General features: G+C 45.4%; 1 protein-coding gene across 2 annotated transcripts in view; it reads right to left on the bottom strand.

The window, feature by feature from the left end:
- The window catches only part of FLNB (filamin B), a 382,553-nt gene extending 360,050 nt beyond the window's left edge, over positions 1 to 22,503 (bottom strand). The window contains exon 1 of one of the 2 annotated variants that reach the window (XM_063940867.1): positions 21,980 to 22,503. In XM_063940867.1, coding sequence (XP_063796937.1) covers positions 21,980 to 22,271 — 292 coding nt within the window. In that variant the 5' untranslated portion in view covers positions 22,272 to 22,503. The remainder of the gene's footprint in view (positions 1 to 21,979) is intronic. The other variant, XM_063940868.1, reaches the window with a different exon arrangement.
- Positions 22,504 to 23,017: the final 514 nt, after the last annotated feature.

The following is a 23,017-nucleotide window of genomic DNA, read 5'->3' as shown; positions in this document are numbered from 1 at the left end:
GCAGTTTCTAGATCTCCCGCCTCACCGTTTCTTCAAGTCAGGCTTACCAGCTCTGCTGGCAGACAGAACAATTCTTCTGGAAGCTATCCAAAAGTTGGTGGTGTCCAGGGTCATTGTTGCAGTTCCACCTCATCAGTGGAACAAAGGTTATTATTCGTACCTTTTCGTGGTACCGAAGCCGGATGGTTCGGTACGGCCAATTCTGAACTTAAAATCTTTGAACCCCCTACCTCAGGGAGTTCAAATTCAAAATGGAGTCTCTGAGAGCTGTCATCTCAGGTCTGACGGAGAGGGAGTTCCTGGTGTCCCTGGACATCAAGCATGCGTACCTCCACGTTCCCATCTGGTCTCCACATCAGGCATATCTCAGGTTTGCACTGTTGGACGATCACTATCAGTTTCAGGCGCTGCCGTTTGGCCTCTCCACAGCACCGAGGGTCTTCACCAAGGTGATGGCGGAGATGATGGTTCTCCTGCACGAGCAAGGGGTGAACATAATTCCGTATCTGGACGATCTCCTGATCAAGGCATCGTCCAGGGAGAAGAAGTTGTTGCAATCCATTGCTCTCACGACACATCTGCTCAAGGAGCATGGTTGGATCCTGAACCTTCCAAAGTCTCATCTGGAGCCGACAATGAGGCTGTCTTTCCTGGGAATGATCCTAGACACGGAAGTGCAGAGGGTGTTTCTGCCGGTGGAGAAAGCTTTGATGATCCAATCAATGGTCTGGGATATCTTAAAGCCTACCCGAGTCTCGGTTCATCAATGCATCCGCCTTCTGGGGAAGATGGTAGCCTCCTACGAGGCTCTACAGTACGGCAGGTTTCATGTTCGATCCTTTCAGCTGGATCTCTTGGACCAGTGGTCAGGATCTCCCCTACTCATGCACCGGAGGATCCGTCTGTCTCCAAAAGCCAGGATTTCGCTCCTCTGGTGGATACAACTGCCTCACCTTCTGGAAGGCCGAAGGTTCGGAGTTCAGGACTGGATCCTTCTAACCACGGATGCAAGTCTAAGAGGTTGGGGAGCAGTCGCTTAGGGGGAAACCTTCCAAGGACAGTGGTCGGATCAAGAATTCTTTTAAACATTCTGGAGCTAAGAGCTGTGTACAACGGCCTTCTGCAAGCAGCACACCTTCTACAGGATCGGGCTGTTCAGGTGCAGTCGGACAATGTGACCACCCAGGCCTACATAAACCGACAAGGCGGAACGAAGAGCAGGGCTGCCATGTCAGAGGTGGCAAAAATCCTCCTCTGGGCAGAAAGGCATGCGGTGGTGATGTCGGCAATCTTCATTCCGGGTGTAGACAACTGGGAAGCAGACTTCCTCAGCAGACACGATCTCCATCCGGGAGAGTGGGGCCTCCATCCGGAGGTGTTCGAGGAGGTAACCGGTTGGTGGGGGGTTCCTCACATAGACATGATGGCCTCCCGCCTCAACAAGAAGCTGTGGAGGTACTGTTCCAGGTCGAGAGACCCGCAGGCAGTGGTGGTGGACGCACTGGTTACACCGTGGGTGTTCATGTCAGTGTATGTGTTCCCTCCACTTCCTCTGATACCAAAAGTTCTTCAACTGGTAAGAAGAACAAAGGTTCTGGCAATCCTCATTGCTCCGGACTGGTCAAGGAGGGCTTGGTATGCGGATCTACTGGATCTTCTGCTGGAGGATCCAAGGCCGTTACCTCTTCGGGAGGATCTGCTACTGCAGGGGCCGTTCGCTTGTCAAGACTTACCATGGTTTACGTGGTTGAACGCTAGATCTTCGCTCGGAAGGGTATCCCGAGTGAGGTCATTCCTACCCTGATACAGGCTAGGAAGGGGGTAACGTCTAAACATTACCATCGCATTTGGAAAAAATATGTGTTTCTTGGTGCGAGTCCAAGAAGTTTCCTGTGGTGGAGTTTCAACTTGGACGTTTTCTCCTTTTCCTGCAAGCAGGGGTGGATATGGGACTGAGATTGGACTCCATCAAGGTCCAGATCTCTGCTTTGTCCAACAACAATTGGCTGTCCTCCCGGAGGTTCAGACCTTTTTGAAATTGGTTCTGCACATCCAGCCTGGGATCTTGATGTGGTGTTACAGTTCCTGCAGTCTGCTTGGTTCGAGCCTCTACAGGAGGCTGATCTCAAATTTCTCACGTGGAAGGTAGTCACTTTGTTGGCCTTGGCTTCTGCGCGACGCGTGTCGGAATTGGGGGCTTTATCTTGTAAAAGCCCCTATCTGATCTTCCATGAAGACAGGGCGGAACTTAAGACTCGTCCACAGTTCCTGCCTAAGGTTGTATCGGCTTTCCATATCAACCAACCTATTGTGGTGCCAGTGGCTACTGACTCCTCAATTGCTTCAAAGGCCTTGGATGTAGTAAGGACTTTGAAGATTTATGTGAAGAGGACAGCTCGTCATCGGAAAAGTTACTCTCTGTTTGTCCTGTATGATCCCAAGAAAATTGGGTGTCCTGCTTCTAAGCAGCTGATTTCACGTTGGATCAGGTTCACTATCCAGCATGCTTATTCCATGGCAGGATTGCAGTGTCCAAAATCTGTAAAGGCCCACTCTACTCGTAAAGTGGGCTCTTCCTGGGCGGCTGCCCGGGGGTGTCTCGGCTGTACAACTCTGCCGAGCGGCTACTTGGTCTGGGTCGAACACATTTGTCAAGTTTTACAAGTTTGATACTTTGGCCTCTGATGACCTCAAGTTTGGTCAAGCAGTGTTGCAGGAGCCTCCGCGCTCTCCCTCCCGTTCTGGGAGCTTTGGTACATCCCCATGGTACTAATATGGACCCCAGCATCCTCTACGGACATAAGAGAAAATAAGATTTTACACTTACCTGTAAATCTATTTCTCGTAGTCCGTAGAGGATGCTGGGACTCGGTAAGGACCATGGGGAATAGACGGGCTCCGCAGGAGACATGGGCACTTTAAGAAAGACTTTAGACTCTGGGTGTGCACTGGCTCCTCCCTCTATGCCCCTCCTCCAGACCTCAGTTAGAGAAACTGTGCCCAGAGGAGATGGACAGTACAAGGAAAGGATTTTTGTTAATCCAAGGGCAAGATTCATACCAGCCACACCAATCACACCGTATAACCTGTGATAAACTACCCAGTTAACAGTATGAACAAACAACATGGTCTCGGACCAAACCGATGAACTATAATATAACCCTTATGTAAGCAATAACTATATACAAGTCTTGCAGAAGAAGTCCGCACTTGGAACGGGCGCCCAGAATCCTCTACGGACTACGAGAAATAGATTTACCGTTAAGTGTAAAATCTTATTTTCTCTAACATCCTAGAGGATGCTGGGACTCCGTAAGGACCATGGGGATTATACCAAAGCTCCCAAACGGGCGGGAGAGTGCGGATGACTCTGCAGCACCGATTGAGCAAACAGGAGGTCCTCCTCAGCCAGGGTATCAAACTTATAGAACTTTGCAAAAGTGTTTGACCCCGACCAAGTAGCAGCTCGGCACAGCTGTAGTGCCGAGACCCCTCAGGCAGCCGCCCAAGACGAGCCCACCTTCCTAGTGGAATGGGCCTTAACCGATTTCGGTAACGGCAATCCTGCCGTAGAATGCGCCTGCTGAATCGTGTTGCAGATCCAGCGAGCAATAGTCCGCTTTGAAGCAGGTCCGCCAACCTTGTTGGCTGCATACAGGACAAACAGTGCTTCTGTTTTTCTGATCCTAGCCGTTCTGGCCACGTAAATTTTCAAAGCCCTGACCACATCAAGGGACTCGGAATCCTCCAAGTCACGTGTAGCCACAGGCACGACAATAGGTTGGTTCATATGAAAGGATGAGACCACCTTAGGTAGGAATTGAGGACGGGTCCGCAACTCTGCTCTATCCATATGGAAAACCAGATAGGGGCTTTTATGTGATAAAGCCGCCAATTCCGAAACTCGCCTAGCCGAAGCCAAGACTAACAACATGACCACCTTCCAAGTGAGAAATTTCAACTACACTGTTTTAAGTGGTTCAAACCAATGTGACTTAAGGAAACTTAACACCACGTTAAAGGTCCCAAGGCGCCATCGGAGGTACAAAAGGAGGCTGAATATGCAGTACTCCCTTCACAAAAGTCTGTACTTCAGGTAACGAGGCCAATTCCTTTTGAAAGAAAATGGATAAGGCTGAAATCTGAAATTTAATGGAGCCTAATTTTAGGCCCAAATTCACTCCAGTTTGTAGGAAGTGAAGAAAACGGCCTAGATGGAATTCTTCCGTGGGAGCATTCCTGGCCTCACATCAACAAATATATTTTCGCCATATTCAGTGATAATGATTAGACGTCGCGTCCTTCCTAGCCTTTATTAGCGTAGGAATGACCTCATCCGGAATACCTTTTTCCGCTAGGATCCGGCGTTCAACCGCCATGCCGTCAAACGCAGCCGCGGTAAGTCTTGGAACAGACAGGGACCTTGTTGTAACAGGTCCTGCCTTAGAGGAAGAGGCCACGGATCTTCTGTGAGCATTTCTTGCAGATCCGGATACCAGGTCCTTTGTGGCCAATCTGGAACAATGAGAATTGTTCTCACTCCTCTTTGTCTTATTATCCTCAACACCTTGGGTATAAGAGGAAGAGGAGGAAACACATATACCGACTGGAACACCCACGGTGTCACTAGGGCGTCCACAGCTACCGCCTGAGGGTCTCTTGACCTGGCGCAATACCTTTGTAGCTTTTTGTTGAGATGGGATGCCATCATGTCTATTTGGGGTAGTCCCCACCGACTTGCAATGTGCGCGAAGACTTCCCGATGAAGTCCCCACTCTCCCGGATGCAGATCGTGTCTGCTGAGGAAGTCTGCTTCCCAGTTGTCCACTCCCGGAATGAACACTACTGACAGAGCGCTTACATGATTCTCCGCCCAGCGAAGAATTCTGGTGGCTTCCGCCATTGCCACTCTGCTCTTTGTGCCGCCTTGGCATTTACATGAGCTACTGCGGTGATGTTGTCTGACTGGATCAGAACTGGTCGATTGCGAAGTAAGATCTCCGCTTGACGCAGGGCGTTGTATATGGCCCTTAGTTCCAGGATGTTGATGTGAAGACAAGTCTATTGACTTGACCAAAGTCCTTGGAAATTTCTTCCCTGTGTGACTGCTCCCCAATCTCGGAGGCTCGCGTCCGTGGTCACCAGGATCCAGTCCTGAATGCCGAACCTGCGGCCTTCCAGGAGGTGAGCACTGTGCAGCCACCACAGGAGAGATATCCTGGCTCTGGGAGACAGGGTGATCCTTTGATGCATTTGTAAATGAGACCCGGACCATTTGTCCAGTAGGTCCCATTGAAAAGTCCTCGCATGGAACCTGCCGAAGGGGATGGCCTCGTACGATGCCACCATCTTCCCCAGGACACGGGTGCAGTGAAGCACTGAAACCTTTTTTGGCTTTAATAGGTTCCTGACCAGAGCTATGAGCTCCTGAGCCTTTTCCATCGAAAGAAAAATATCTTTTTCTTTTTTGTGTTCAGAATCAGGCCCAAAAAGGTCAGACGCGTTGTAGGAACCAGCTGGGACTTTGGAATATTGAGAATCCAGCCGTGCTGTTGCAACGTCCTCACTGACAGTGACACGCTGTCCAGTAACTTCTCTCGAGATCTTGCCTTTATGAGGAGATCGTCCAAGTATGGGATAATTGAGACACCCTGCTTGCGCAGGAGCACCATCATTTCCGCCATTACCTTGGTAAGCATCCTTTATGTCCAGGGAAACCTTCCAATCCCCCCCCCTCCAGGCTGGCGATGACCGCTCTGAGCGATTCCATCTTGAACTTGAACTTTTTCAAGTACAGGTTCAGGGATTTCAGATTCAAAATGGGTCTGACCGAACCGTCCGGTTTCGGAACCACAAACAGGGTTGAGTAATACCCCTTTCCTTGCTGGAGAAGAGGAACCTTGACTATCATCTGTTGCAGGTACAATTTTTGAATTGCAACTCCCTTTCTGACGGAGAAGCTGGCAGAGCCGATTTGAAAAACCGGCGAGGAGGCATCTCTTCGAATTCCAGCCTGTATCCCTGAGAAACACTCTCTATTGCCCAGGGATCCACCTGTGAGTGAACCCAGACATGGCTGAAAAATCGAAGACATGCCCCCACTTGATCTGGCCCCCCCAGGGAAGTCCCAGCGTCATGCGGTGGATTTTGCAGACGTGTGGGGGGGGGGGGGGGGGGGGGGGGGGGAAGACTTCTGCTCCTGGGAACTAGCTGTGTGCAGCTTTTTTCCCTTGCCTTTACCTCTGGCAAGAAAGGACGATCCCCGAACCTTTTTGCTTTTATTTGAACGAAAGGACTGCATTTGGTAATGAGGTGCCTTCTTAGTATGTTGTGGGGGAACATAAGGTAAAAAATTCGATTTGCCAGCCGTAGCAGTAGAGACAAGGTCCGAGAGGCCTTCTCCAAACAACTCCTCCCCCTTGTAAGGCAACGACTCCATATGCCGCTTTGAGTCGGCATCCCCCGTCCACTGTTGGGTCCACAAGAGTCGCCTAGCAGAAATAGACATAGCATTTATTCTGGAGCTTAGTAAACAAATGTCTCTTTGAGCATCCCTCATATATAACACAGCATCCTTGATATGCTCTAGGGCCATTAGAATGGTATCCTTATCTAGGGTCTCAATCTCCGTAGACAAGGAATCTGTCCATGCTGCAACACTACAAACCCAGGCCGATGCCATAGCCGGCCTAACAATAGTACCAGAGTGTGTGTGAATGTACTTCATGGTAACTTCCTGCTTACGATCCGCAGGATCCTTGAGGGTAGCAGTATCCTGGGAAGGCAGTGCCACCTTCTTGGATAAGCGTGTCAACGCCTTGTCTACTTTAGGCGAAGATTCCCATCGTATCCTGTCCTTTTGTGGGAAGGGATACGCCATAAGAATCCTTTTGGGAACTTGTAGTCTCCTGTCTGGAGATTCCCAGGCCTTTTCGAACAATTCGCTTAGCTCAAATGAGGACGGAAAGGAGATCTCAGGCTTTTTCCTCTTTATACATGTGTACCCTCGTGTCAGGGACAGGGGGTTCCTCAGTAATATGCAAAACCTCTTTAATAGCAATGATCATGTGACAAATACCTTTTGCCACTTTTGGCTGTAATTTTGCATCCTCATAGTCGGCACTGGAATCTGAATCCGTGTCGGTATCTGTGTCAGTGATCTGGGATAATGTGCGTTTCTGAGACCCAGAAGGTCCCGGTGCCACTGGGACAGGCATGGTCTGACTACCTGACTGATCCCTAGCCTCAGTCTTGTCTAATCTCTTATGCAATAAATTTACATTAGCATTCAAGACATTCCACATATCCATCCAGTCCGGTGTCGGCGTTGCCGATGGCGACCTGACAATCATGCACTCCCCCTCCTCCTTAGGCGAGCCTTCATCGTTAAACATGTTGACACACGCGTACCGACACACTCCACACACACAGGGAAACTCTTTTCTGAATACAGGTTCCTCTTTAGGCCCTTTGGAGAGACAGAGAGAGAGTATGCCAGCACACACCCCAGCGCTATATGACCCCGGAGAAAAACACAGAATGTTTACCCAGTAACGCTGCTGTAATGTATAATCGCCAATTATGTGCCCCCCCTCTACTTTAAAACCCTCTTTCACCGTGTGTCAAGCAGGGGAGAGTCCGGGGAGCTTCCTCTCAGCAGTGCTGTGGAGAGAAAATGGCGCTGGTGAGTGCTGAGGGAGAAGCCCCGCCCCCTCGGCAGCGGGCTTCTGTCCCGCTCAAACTTAATAAAATATGGCGGGGGCTCTTTTATATACATGTACAGTGCCCACCTGTACATGTATATAGTAATTTGCCATAGGAGAGGTATTTTATTGCTGCCCAGGGCGCCCCCCCTGCGCCCTGCACCCTTACAGTGACCGGAGTGTGTGAGGTGTATGGGAGCAATGACGCACAGCTGCAGTGCTGTGCGTTACCTCAGCGAAGCACCTGAGGGCTTCTGCCGCCTCAGTAGTCTTCTTTCTTCGTTTCTTCCGGCTCTGTGAGGAGAACGGCGGCGCGGCTCTGGGATGAACGCCCAGGACGAACCTGTGTTCCACTCCCTCTGGAGCTAATGGTGTCCAGTAGCCGAGAAGCAGAGCCTATCATTTAAGTAGGTCTGCTCCTCTCTCCTCAGTCCCTCGATGCAGGGAGTCTGTTGCCAGCAGAGCTCCCTGAAAATAAGAAACAAACCTAACAAAATGCTTTCTTAGCAGGAAACTCAGGAGAGCTCCCTGCAGTGCACCCATCTTCCTCTGGGCACAGTCTAAAACTGAGGTCTGGAAGAGGGGCAAAGAGGGAGGAGCCAGTGCACACCCAGAGTCTAAAGTCTTTCTTAAAGTGCCCATGTCTCCTACGGAGCCCGTCTATTCCCCATGGTCCTTACGGAGTCCCAGCATCCTCTAGGACGTTAGAGAAAATAGGATTTTAATTACCTACCGGTAAATCCTTTTCTCGTAGTCCGTAGAGGATGCTGGGCGCCTGCCCAGCGCTGCGTTTTCCTGTATTGGTTTTATAGTTCAGTACTGCCTGGTTCCTAGGTAAGTTCTGTGTTATTTACTATTTCAGCTGTTGCTGCGTTATTCCGGCATGTTAGCCGGATTTGCCTGTTGTGTGAGCTAGTATGAATCTCGCCACTATCTGTGTAATTCCTTCTCTCAAAGTATGTCGTCTCCTCGGGCACAGTTTCTAGACTGAGTCTGGTAGGAGGGGCATAGAGGGAGGAGCCAGCCCACACTATTAAACTCTTAAAGTGCCAATGGCTCCTGGTGGACCCGTCTATACCCCATGGTACTAATATGGACCCCAGCATCCTCTACGGACTACGAGAAAAGGATTTACCGGTAGGTAATTAAATTCCTATTTTCTTGACACCCCCCATCCCCCCTCCCTCCAGTGCACATGGTTTTGCCCATTAGATAAACATTTGCTGCTACAATCAATTCTGAATCAGGTACATATACAGTTTTGCTGCGCAAAGTAAAACAGGATAATTATTACATAATGTAACTGGCAAGTACCCTGCAGACCTCTAATTATTACACTCATCATTCACAACGAGATCCTAGGCAACAGTCTAGTAGTTTCCAGAAATCAATGTACTCTCTCTCTATTGGATAATTATGGGGAGGGGTGGTGGCACCCACCCTAGACGTGCTGAACATGTATACAAAGTAACCGAACTATAGACGTTGACTGGGACCCTTCAAAATCATGACTTTAGATGATCATAAATAATTGAACAGGCCTTACAATGATTGCCCATGTCTAATGCATAATAAGCCCCAGATGTGTTACCTGTGCACTCACATGTGGCATCGGAGCATCACAAGAGGGTACGTCATTAAGCTGGTCTATTAAATGGACTAATGGGTACGTATATAAAAGTTTGTGCAAACCTTGTAGTTATGGCTTTGAAGTAAGGGATTTTACAAATAGCAGGATGATGTGTAATATCTGGGTTGTATCACTTATTTTACTGTTTAGTATATTAGCTTTATTAATATACTGTACTTTATTATACTGTAGCTACAGAGCAGTACAGTGATAATTATGTAATTTATTATTATCATCATCATCATCATCATCAGCAGCAGCAGCAGCACAAGGATCCATTTTTGGGAGTTAAAATTGGGTCAAGTTTGGAACCCCAGCTCTGCGCATGTTGTGAGGGAGTATCGCACATTTTGTGGGCTATTCATTTCTATTCAAATAATGTATGCACTTACGTTTTAAGTTAATTATTTAATTCAGTACCACCCATGAGGGAGAAAATAAATAAATAAATCATAATATAAAATATAATATTTGTAACATTTTATATGTGCCTGGCAGTCCTCTGAGATGAACAGTTAGATAATGTATGCTGCTGGATAGATTATATATATATATATATATATATATATATATATATATATATATATATATATATATATATATATATATATATATATATATATATATATATATATATATATATAAAGATAGATAGATAGATAGATAGATAGATAGATAGATAGATAGATAGATATAAAGAAGGGGGGATGAGGGATATATAGCGACTAATGTGTTGATACAATGTACAGTTGCCACTTAGATATATAAAAAAAAATATTTATTAATATAGACATAAAAGAAACATAAAGGCATATATAAAAATGGGACAACAAAACATACACAGCTGAGCTAAAAACACTTAAATGAAAAACTCTACAATTTCAATAAAACCAAGTAAAATGGATTTTCCTTATCTTAGGTGAGGTAGGTGCAGGATTTCTCCAACGCGTTTCGTCTCAAAAGACTTCTTGAAGAAGTCTTTTGAGACGAAACGCGTTGGTGAAATCCTGCACCTACCTCACCTAAGATAAGGAAAATCCATTTTACTTGGTTTTATTGAAATTGTAGAGTTTTTCATTTAAGTGTTTTTAGCTCAGCTGTGTATGTTTTGTTGTCCCATTTTTATATATGCCTTTATGTTTCTTTTATGTCTATATTAATAAATATTTTTTTTTTATATATCTAAGTGGCAACTGTACATTGTATCAACACATTAGTCGCTATATATCCCTCATCCCCCCTTCTTTTTACATTGTTTCAGGGGCTTACCACCCCTGTATTTTTTGAGGGACCCAGCAGACGCCCCATTAACAGTAGAGGGGAGTGTTTTTTAGGTTGCCGGTTGCACAACATCTCTGTGTCCTAGCACAAGTGGCGCAATATTATCCCTTGCTTCTGTAATAATTATATATATATATATATATATATATATATATATACACACACATACACACATATACATACATACACACACACACACTTGACAGCATTGCACAGTCTCTCGCTGTCTGTGACGCAGACTTTGCATCTCTGGAAGTGGGTGGTCACTCGTCAGAAGGGCATGCTCCTGGGAAAGGCTAGAGATTCCCCTTTTACACTGTTAATATGGGTGTGAAGACAAATAGGTCACCTCCAAACATAGAAATGGAAGTTGTTTTTCAGAAGCAAAATGTTAAAAGGTTTCTGTCAGTGAAAGAAAGTACCACGCCCTGCAGCTCATGTTTATGAGAACAGCGTTTGGGTGAGATCATTCCTGGCACAACCTACAGTCAATGATATATGTCAGGGAAAGGAGACTTGGAACGGTTCTTTAAACCATACAGGCGTCCATAAATGTTCCAAAACATGACTTTTATAACTTTACTCCTGGAAGTGTTTCGTATCCAGCGTAGCATAGTACTGAGACTTGGAGTTGCTTTTCCTTAGCAATACTAAGATCTACTGCATGTACTGGTACTAAGAGAAAAAAAAAAAAGGCGCCAATTTTTTTAAAGGCAAAAACTAAATAAACCCATTATTATTTCTAATATTACTACCACCACCACCACCATGAATAGCTACCAGGTGTCCCCAAATTCCAATTATATTTACATGTACCTAATTCTTTTCTCTATGCGGTTTCCTGTATATACGCTTATAATCTGTATGCATGAACCCCTTCTCTAGTTGTTCTAAAGGGCCACCCCCAGATCCCAAATATATAATCCACTCCTCACCAATTACATAAATGGTAAAGCTGCATGCCGTGCGTCCAAGATTCGGGAACATGGCCTAACAGAAAGGAGTGTTGGGCCTCATGGATAGCTTGCAACTGCAATCCCATATGCAACAAAAATGGCTCCAGTGTCCATGCTATATGACCATAGGCTCAGAAGGTCATATTAAGCATATAGCGGCAGATCAGAGCTGCTTTTCAGTGGGTGGCTCAATACAAATCACAGCGCCAGTGGTGTCATTTGCATATTTTCGCACAACCACTATTCACTATGTGGATTCATAGGAGCCCATTTATCAACGAGTTTTATCATATGCAAGTTTTAAAGCTCGTTGCGTGTGATAAATGGTGCATCAACCAATCAGCTCCCAACTGTCCTTTTTTAAACTCCAGCCAATCAGCTACTGTCTTGTGTTTAAAAAAGGACAGTTGGGAGCTGATTGGTTGGAGCACAATTTATCATATGCAACGAGTTTTAAAACTTGCGTATGATAAAATGCCTTGATAAATGGGCCCCAAAATGTTAATTTGAGCAAATTTTACTTTGTGTACATACTGTAATACTAGAAAAAAAAATGGATCAATTATTCCTTTATAGGTAAAGTTCATTTACTTCTCACACACACACACTAGTACATTTGCATCACACATTACTGCTGTCATAGTCTGAGAACATCAGATAGATTGAAATTGTAGGTTATCAAGGCACATTAGTCATGTATTTCTCATTCACCAACAAACAGCTTTGAGGATATTTCAGGCTTGTCATAGATTTATTGCAGATTTCTGAGTGAAACTCAGCTGCTTTCGGTCTAGTCTACCTCCCACCTCCTCAGACAGGTCTCCATAGTGATTCTTGTTTGTGCTCATCAGTAACAAAACCATATATAAAATATATGGATTTAGAGAAATGTTGAGTATCTAATGGCCATTAGTCAGACATGTCTATAACTAATAGTGAGCAAAGTGCACAAGTAATCCGCTTTAAACTCTAAACTGAGGACTATTTTTTAAATTTTTCAAAAACGACAAAAATAAATAAATATATATATATATATATATATATATATATATATATATATATATATATATATATATATATATATATATTTTTTTTTTTTACATTTAAGCCAAGAACATAGTTGGCTATTTTAATGAAAAAATCATATGCTCATAGATGAACGAGTTTAAGAACCATTGCACTAAACCAGTGTCTAAGGGGGAATAGGGATTCTCCTCAGCGATTGAATCTCTCTTGGCTTTTTTGTGTGAGATGTGCTGACAGGACACTATAGGTTCAGCTACTTCTCACTCTGTGGGGTCTAGTGATCAATATTTTGTGCGGCTTGATAAATGGATTACACACATTGCCTACACAGAAGGCTGTGAAGCCGGTGTTTATGTGCAATAACGGAGGCATCAATTACGAAACTCGTATGCCTCTTGATAAATATAGAGAAATGGAAATACAGTAAGAACTTTTTCTTTCAAAACTTCAGGAAAAGAACTAAGGGGCTCATTTAGCAACGAGTGATAAATCTCATCAATGTGAATGATAAAACTAGTGCATTTGATAAATGGTGATCCAGCCAATCAGCTCATGACTCATGTGCTTCAAAAAAATGACAGTTGTCTGCTGATTGGCTAGAGCACCATTTATTACACAGAATGATTTTTCTCACTCAGGGCGGGATGTACTAACCTCCGCCATCGCGATAACTGCACTTTTCTCTGCGCTCTGACACTCCCCGCTCCGCTGCCCGCCGCTCCTCCATCTGCTTTCTCATCCCCTTTTCCCTCTTCCTCACCGCCGCGGCCACTGTGTTCTCTCATCGCTGCGCTCCCCCTGGCCGTTTGGCGCATGCGCATCCGGGTTCTGCTTTTCCGGGCATGCGCTAACTGACATATTGATGAACCAGTGTGTGCATGCCCAGAAAAGCAGAACCCGAATGCGCATGCGCCAAACGGCCAGGGGGAGCGCAGCGATGAGAGAACACAGTGGCCGCGGCAGTGAGGAAGAGGGAGAAGGGGATGAGAAAGCAGACGGGGGAGCGGTGGGCAGCGGAGAAAAGTGCAGTTATCGTGATGGCGGAGGTTAGTACATCCCACCCTCATTCATAAATAGGCCCCTTATTTTGCTTGATAAATAGAACCCTGTATCTCGCAGCCCAGGAGAGAACAATTATTTCAGCTGGGGGAAGGGGGGTACTTAATAGGTTGTAGAAAACTGTTGAGGGCGACACACAAAACAGTTTGAATTTACAATACCTATAAATAAAACTGTAATCATATTCATTTGTAAGAATAGTTTGTCCACACAAATTTACCACAGCGCTGTAAAATAAATCAAGTAAAAACATATAACATTTTAGCAGATGTCATTTTAATGAATCAGAGAAAATGAAAGTCATTAATTAGTGGTTCTAATTATAATATAATAAAACATGTCACATTTAAAGTTGATGAATTGTGACAGTGAGAGTACCACTGGTATTATGGAACAGTGCATTATAATCAGCACTGTTCAGTAGCAGAAGTACCAGAGACTCCATCGTCTGTCACCTTCAGGAACCAGTTCCAAATGGCGTGCCCCTACCTCCTCCTGGTGCACTCCAGTCTGCGCGCCAGCCTCTTACACAAGCAGCACAGCAAAGTGACAGCGTGATTTGCGTCGCTCCCGGAGGTTCCGTAATGCTAATATATGAATGGATATAATAAACATGGAGTGCTAAAGTCATCACTTTAAAGCTCATTCAGAAAACTTGAGGATTATAAAGGAATAATGCCCATAGTAATATAAATGATAAATGCTACAATTTACCTCAAATCTCCATGATCAATATAAAACATGACGCCTGCATAGTCATGCTATTACATGGTGATGAAATTCTCTGTGACTTCCAATATCCTTCTAAGCTACAGAAGAGAATGAATGATCCCAGATATCGCCTCTGCTGATTGATATTTGTAAACATTCACAGGTAATCCCGAGCAACTGGAGAGAGAATATTTGGGCATCTCATACCCCATTCCCACTGCCCATATAATCCGATAAATTGCCGGGTCGACGCGGGTCAATGTGTGGTGTGAAAGGGGTAAGTCCTGAATTCCCGGATCGCCTCACCCGGTATTTCAACCCAGGAATAAAGCAGGGTTATTCCCGGGTCAGGTGTGGTGTGAACGGGTAACCCGGATTGATGTGATCCGGAACCCGTTCATAGTATGGAGGAGGCAGCGTGGAGACGATCTCATCTCCAAGCACTGCCTCCGCTCCCGCTCTTGATGACGCCCAACGCAGCCTTCGCTCCCGCCCCCGATGGCAACCAGACCCAACATATTGCCAGGTCGCGTTGCCAGTCTGAAAGGGGCTTCATGGCGGGTCCCACCTGGGAAGGACCCATGTTCAATTCCCGGGTGCGACCTGTGATTGGTATGGGAAAGTGGTATTAGATACAGTCCTTTTTACTGCAACACTCAAACCAACAGGTGCATTCCAAAAGCCTGGCCCGTCCCCTGCACTGTAGGCTTGTTTAGTAACGCCCTGGCCTGCTTATAAGCACAAAAAGACTAGTACCTGTTCCAAACTCTATAGTTTAAAAGATAAATAGTTAATGTTTCTAAACAGAACATTTTAGAAGTAATGGGTTTCAAATGTAATATTGTAAACATAACATGAAATATTTTTCTTGCATTCATTCAAAGCCACATATTGATTAATATGTGGACAGCATTTAAAGCAGATTCATGTGTTCACACTTTTCGGAATTGATGCTGTCTTGCACTTCTTAACAAAGCATTGTGGGAATTTAAACGTATGGCAGACAATTTCCTTAAGCAAAAAAACAGGTTAAAATAAATGAGATCAGGATTGTAAATGCATAAATATACAGCAAAAATCACATTGTGTCATACAGTACATTCAGCCCCTTGTGCTGCTTCTTATTAGAGATAGAAGAGAAAAATGTCAGCTAGAGTAAACTGTCATCTCACCGCCCACATGTGAGCAGACCAAAGTCCAGCCAGTGATACGAGAGAGCATACATGAGCTCACTGCATTTTGTCTGTTATCAGCATTTCCAACCTGAAATTACTTCATATGTACAGTACTCACATAGTGCTATACACTGTAGTACTGGTACATTACATTCTCCCTGTCTTGTTGTGGCACCAGGAGTATGACATGGAAACATCTCTCAGCTATACGCGAGTTCTGTACAGCAGAACAAATGCTGCTGTTGTTCTGGTAACTGAATCCAATCACCTGTGTAATCACAAGCAATGACAAAAGCAGACACAGTATATAATGACCAATTGCTGGATATGACAATCTACCCATCAGGTTTGTCTGATTTAATACCCTTTTCCTCCCTAATCCAATATTTTTTCCTATAAATTCTATACAATATAAAAATGTAGAGACATGTTGCAAGTCGCCAACATTCCCTGTCATAAATCAGTAATACCCCTTTTCCACTGCCACAATAACCCAGTAATACCCCTTTTCCACTGCCACAATAACCTGGGCTATTGCTGGGTCAAGCCAGGTTGCACCTCAGTGGGAAAGGGTCACTGAAAAATAACCTGGTTCTAGTGACCCAGGAACCCGATTTGGGTAGCTACCAGCGTTGGACCTGGATAAGGCTGCAGTGTAAACAGGTATTTCCCAGGTCCCGTTAAAAGCCTATGTACAGCCAGCTCACTGGTGCTTGGAGATGTCATCTCCAAGTGCCGACAGAGGGAAGACACACCACTGCGGTGTGAACCGGTTTGAATCCAGTTTCGAATTACCCAGGAAGGACCCAGGTTTTTAGTGGAAAAGAAACCTGGTCCTAAATGTAATGGCCTGTGAGTAGTGGGCAGCAGTGAGATATTACCAAATGTAGCCTCAAGATTTAAAGGGCCATTTTTTTTGAAAGGCAGTGTCAGGTTATTTTTGACTGGAAATAGAAGAAAGAAAAAATAAATAACAAAATAATGTCTACTTAAAATTTTGAGGTTACATTGCCAAGATCTTGTCACTGCCTGCGGTATCCGTTCAGATGGTCGACCATGTTATGGTCGACAGTCATTATGTCGACCACTATTGGTCGACATTGACATGGTCGACATGGACACATGGTCGACACATGAAATGTCGACACAATTTTTTTTTTATTTTGGGGAACTTTTCTATACTTTACGATCCACGTGGACTACGATTGGAACGGTAATCTGTACCGAGCGAAGTGAAGGCACCATGCCCGAAGCATGGCGAGCGAAGCGAGCCATGCGAGGGGACGCAGTGCACTAATTGGGGTTCCCAGTCACATTACGCAAAAAACGACACCAAAAAAAGTTTACAAAAACTCATGTCGACCTTTTCATGTGTTGACCTTTCATGTGTCGACCATTTTCATGTGTCGACCATGTGTCCATGTCGACCATGTAAATGTCGACCAATAGTGGTCGACCATAACATGGTCGACCATTCATACCGGAACCCTGCCCTGCTACTTACAATCTAACAGATGGCTACAATGGCAACTAAAACGCAGAAGATTAAATGTATCAATACTGGAAAATAAGGAATCCAGAGACAAATCTGTCAGTGGTAATAGTCACATAACAGTTATAGTAATAGGCGTCCTGTCACTAGCTTGTACACTAGGGGTGGGCAACATGCGGCCCGCGGGCCGGATGCGGCCCGTGGACCGATCTTGCCTGGCCCGAAGTCCCCCACCAGTGAGCAATGACAAGCGGCCCGATTGGCTGAGCCACTTGTCATTGCGCTACACAGCTCCCAGAAGCGGCGCCGCTGAGGAAATGCCGGTCACGTCACAGGGTCACCTGACCGGGATTTCCTCTGTGACGTCGTGCGCGGGGCGGCACGGGGGCGGAGCCACAGCAGGAGTGGACAGCGGGCAGCAGCAGTGAATCCGTGCAGCACAGCGGGCAGCGCGGATCATCTGGCAGCGGGGATCTGGCAGCAGGCAGTGGGGATCTGGCAGCGGGCAGCGGGGATCTGGCAGCGGGCAGCAGATCTGCCACTGAAAAAAAGGTAAAGGGATCTGTGCATAACTTTAAAAGCTGTTATATGGGTCCAGGGGAGGGGGGTAGAGACTGCTCTATGGGTTTAGGGGAGGGGGTGGGAAGGGGAGTAGAGACTGCTATATGGGTCCGGGGGAGGGGAGGAGCCAATAACTGTGCCCAGGGACAGAGACAGGAGCGGTGAATAACAGCATTACACAGGATGCTGTTTGTTTGTTTTCAGCATTGTTTTTTTTTTTTTTAATTACTGGATTAATGTTTTTTTTTTTAGACATTTGTATTTTGGCTGTAAAAAAACTACATATGCAACGTACTGTATATTGTGGTGTGTGTTATTATAGTTATATATACTATGTTTTTATAGTTCTATACATAACTATGGGCCTAATTCAGACCTGATCGCTAGCAGGCGATTTTTGCACTGCTGCGATCAGTTCGTCACCACCTACAGGGGGAAGGGGAAATCGCTGTGCAGGTGTGTGATCACAAGTGCAGAGAGCTGCACAAACAGAAGTTTGTGCAGTCTCTGAACAGCCCAGGACTTACTCTTCCAGTGCGATGATCGGAGCCTGAGCTGACATCAGAAACCCTCCCTCCAAATGCCTGGTCCCTCCAGCGTTTTTTCCGGACACTCCTCTAAAACGATCAGTTGCCACCCACAAACACCCTCTGCCTGTCAATCACCTTGCGATTGCCCGTGCGATCGCTTTGTTCGCACCATCCCGTTGCTGCCCGGCGCTGCGGACCGACGCACCTGTACATTGCGGTGCATACGCATGCACAGTTCAGACCCGATCGGTATTGTATATACAAGATATTTTGTGTGCGGCCCTCGAATATTCAATGGAAGTGTTAAGCGGCCCCCCAGCTGAAATAATTGCCCACCCCTGTTGTACACAGTTCAGTCTGGAGCCTTATGATAATCAGGAGATAATGACTTTATTACCAGAGTCTTATATATGTCAGTGTATGATTGTACACGCTCACAAGCACTGAATGCAAGTGCTGAAAGACTGAGCCACATTTGTACCTAGTAAGTGAAACAAGAATGTACTCTGCAAACACAGAACATGTCAGCCTTGTATCAACTGTGACCCCAAGTATCTGAGTGGAACATAAAATGCATATTGCTTGCTACAATACATTGTGTTGTGCAGAGATATCAGAGAGATAACACTGCAGGGACAGAGTCCTGGCTCACCACTACTGGACTTAGAACAATGCTTCTCCTGGCATAGCAACCGGGAACATTCTGAAAGTACATGGTGGAAAGCTGTCAGTGGAATGGGCTATCTGGTGCAGGAGCCAGGGAGTATATAAGGAACCCTGGAACAGAAAACTTGCACGTCTGACAGTTGATGAGATAAGCGTTAATTAGAAGAATATTATATTTTTCTGGAATCCTCTATTAAACTCCATATAAGAAAGTTATCCTAAAAAGTAATATATAGTTTTAAACATTAATCTCTATGTTCTGACAGAGTAGTTGCCTATAACCCCCCCCCCCCCCCCCCCCCCAAAAAACAAACAAAAAAAAAACACAGGATACTCTTTTCCGGGATACGGCTCTTAGGTCAACTATTGGTCGACACACATTAGGGCGACACCTGCAAAAAGGTCGACATGGCAAAAGGTCGACATGGACTACGATCAGTGCACAGAGGGGACACGGTGTACTGATTGGGGTTCCCGGTCACTTTACGATGAAAATGACACAAAAAAACTAAGGTCGACCTACTGCCTGTCTACCAATAGTCGTCGACCCAACAAACCCATTCCTCTTTCCCAACCCAGAGGAATCCTATACTTGCCTACCTGCCTTCTAAAGGCTGGTATACACGGGAGAGATGTGTGCTGAGCGAACCGCTCAGCACACATCTCTCCCGCCGCTCAGCACAGCGCGATGGTACACACAAGTGATCTGTGCTTAAAATCTAAGCAATCTAGTCAGATTGCTTAGATTTTAAGCATGGATATCTCCGTGAGTACTCCCCTTAAAGGCCCGTATTCACGGACAGATGTGGGAGAGATGTGTGCTGAGCGTGCGGGGGGGGGCGCTCATTTCACCCAGCGGGTGAAATGAGCGACCAGCTAGATTGGCCTGCGCATCACTATCGCTGTGGGGGTACACACGCAGACATCACTGCTTAAAATCTAAGCAATCTGGTCAGATTGCTTATATTATCGCTCCGTGAGTACCCCCCTTAAGTCTCGAAGATGCAAAGTAGGTGCGATTTGGTAGTGAGAGAGAAAGCCATTTCTCCTAGATTGCCAGCTCTCACGACTAGGATCCTCCACCCTCTTTTTCTCACCCACAGTGCATTTACATAGTTAGCAACTCTGAACCTTTCTTTCTGCCCTACTTAGGACACTGGGAGCAATGATTATTAATGGACACTTTCTTAGTAGTCTATACTGTATATCTGACTGATATTTCCTCTAGTACTGCCTAATTATACTGAAATGTTTGTACTTATGTATCATTGTAAATTGTCCATCTATTTGTTCAGCATTAAAGTAGAAGCTGGAAAATTAAAAGAAAAATGGGGGAGGGGACAAAAAATAATAATTCTGTATCAATGATGCAGGGGGGTAATTTGGTAGCATGCAGTGAGCAACTTTTGAATAATTCTCAAAGCATTCAAGGAAATGAGGCATTCTAAATCCAAAAAACACTCAGTTATTTAAGGTTAATCTCCTCTACAACACAAAACATAAGATATTATTAAATATGACAAAAATGAATTAATAGATCTGGAATTCTAAAGAAACAATATATGTAAATGTGTATGATTTTGCAGTTTAAAAATTTGAACTGGTCTAAATGTTTTTCCTGGAACCACCCAAGGGCATACCTTACAGACCTAACCTGCCACAATAACAACTTAAACTAGACAAACTAAGCTACAGTATGAAGCTTTGGCATTACAGTATTTAAGGGATTCAGTATGTTATCCCGGCTGCCGGGATCCTGGCTGTCAGGAGACAGACGTCGGGAGCACGACAGCAAGTGCAGTGCGTCCCCACGCAGGCTCTCCCCTGCTGCGGGTCCGGTGGGGTTTTATTCCCCCTCGTGTGGTGGTGTGGACCACCACCTGAGTGGTGATTCCAGTCGGCGGTCTGCCCGTATTTCACAGGGTGTCGGTATGTCTGAAAGTAGACAGTTAGGAGCTGGTTGGTTGGTACTTTGGGACTCATTTATCAATGAGTGCTAAAACTCGTTGTGTATGATAAATGGTGCTCCAGCCAATCCGCTCCTCACAATCATGTGGGAGCGGATTGGCTGGAGCACCATTTATCATATGCAATGAGTTTTATCATTCACAACGACTTTTATCACGCATTGTTAATTGGGCCACTTTATCTCTCTCTACTTTATCACTCTCCGATGCTTAGTCCAGCTGCCCCACAAAATGTAACTCCTGAGCTACTGTAGCATGATATTATTAAACAGGGACATTAATTACACAGGTACTGTGGCTGGCTGACTTCAAACCTGCATTTAACCTGGTTTTAATCAGCCACAGAACCTGTGTAATCCGTGAGCGTCCCGCTGATAGCATGGTATACCTACATATAAGACTAACACCCAAGGAACACCATGAATTTATGATTCCGCCTTTATTTTCTGCAGACTCACCTGCTCTATTTATTATGCTGTGTACCTGTAGCTAGAACAGGCCCCACCCTGCCTCACCTGCAGCCTGCACCAGTGGCTGCAAAATGCTTAACACACACAAGACATAAAGATCCAGACAAAAGGTTTATAATGGCACTACACATTTTATCACCACAGTGAGAGAATCTGAGTGTGAAACAGACGGGGGTCTAGGTGTAACAGAAATAATCAAAGCAGCAGGTGTGACAGGGCCAGCCTGCTAACTCGCCATGTTCCTGGCAGGTCATTAAACATGAAAAGCAATACAACATATGTTGGAGCTCACAGATACATTTCTAAACAGACATCTAAAAACTACAAAGCAGTACAATAGCCTTATATGAGTAACTTCTGAAGACAGGTGACCAATATTATAAAATAAGTTATATATATATAAATAAAAAGTAACTTAAAACACAAATTGCACCACTGCAGAGGTTAGGTTACCTCCCTTTCACAGAAATGGAAAGTGATCAGATGTCACATTACCTGGTGATTTCACCCACTGAACACATTTAACCCTTCAGGGAGAGCCCCTGCCCTGATGGCTTGCAATGCAGGAATGAATGAACTCATGTTAATCCAGCACATACAGTAATGTCCTGGTCACAGAACCTGGTTACAACAGGTCATGGCCACTGTTTTCTTATGCAGCACAGATCTCAGAGGAATAGCAATGCCTGAAGCCCATTAATAATGTTCTCATCGCACAAGGTGGAAGGGGGTGGACTGGGGATGACACTCACCTATGGACACCAGCTTTATGTTCTCTTTCTCCAGAAACTCCAGGGCCACGGAGACGTTCTCCAGCTGCATCTGGCTGAAGGTGGGTCTCTGGTGGTACTTTCTGTACATCCTCTTCTGGCTCAGGACCTCCAGCAGTGCAATGAGCCGCAGCCCATCGCTCAGGTCGGTCTGCAGGTTGCCTATCCTCTTGTTCACACACTTCAGGTGCTCATTGCACCAGCGGGTGAAGGTGTTCTGCTGGATCTTCTTCCAGGGGGCATCCTCAGCCAGGTCCTTCTCAGTCACCGGCATTGTGCACGTTACTCTGGGCAGGAGATGGTGGGGAGAGCTGCTGCTGCTGTGCCTTTGCTGGCTCTATAGTAGCTGCTGAATGCTGCTGCTGTCTCCTGGCTCTACTTCTTCTGCACATGTGCAGAGCAACTCCTCCTCCCGAGGTTCTCCCACCTCTGCTGCTCATTGCTGGGCTCTCCATGCCATCTGCTGGAGCTCTGGGATTACGGTTTCCAATAGTCCCACCATCTGCACACACGGGAGGTATCATCAGCTCGCCATGCCCCCCTCGTCCTTGGTCCTGTAGAGGAAGCGTGTTATAAATTACATATTAAATAGTTGCTAACTGTCCCTTATGTCCAGAGATTGTCCCTGGTGTAACAGGCCTGTCCCTATTTTAACATTTTGATCACTGGCTAGAATTAACTTTTCTTTTCCTGAATGATTAATTCAGTGCTTACTGCTCATGATCCGTCCGTATTCTCTGCCCTTTAGTACTTATTATTTTGTATTTATTAGCTCTAATCCTTTAAAATGGAAACATATTTCTGCTTAACATTGTTATACATTGTTGCAAAGTATAATAAACACATTATAGAGGGGAGTATTGTGCCTTCAGGTCCACTGAGAGTACAGTGCAGATATGCTTGCTAAACTGAACTATACCTTAATGCTATGTGAGTTAAAAATCAAGACATATATTTGGGCAGCATGGTTGGTGTAATGGTTAGCAGTGAGCACCCAGTCCTGAGGTCATGAGTTGAATT

This window comes from Pseudophryne corroboree, chromosome 9 (assembly GCF_028390025.1).
Source record: "Pseudophryne corroboree isolate aPseCor3 chromosome 9, aPseCor3.hap2, whole genome shotgun sequence".
Classification (NCBI taxonomy): domain Eukaryota; kingdom Metazoa; phylum Chordata; class Amphibia; order Anura; family Myobatrachidae; genus Pseudophryne; species Pseudophryne corroboree.
Note: the sequence above shows the minus strand (reverse complement) of the source record. Positions and strands in the feature narration are given on the sequence as shown.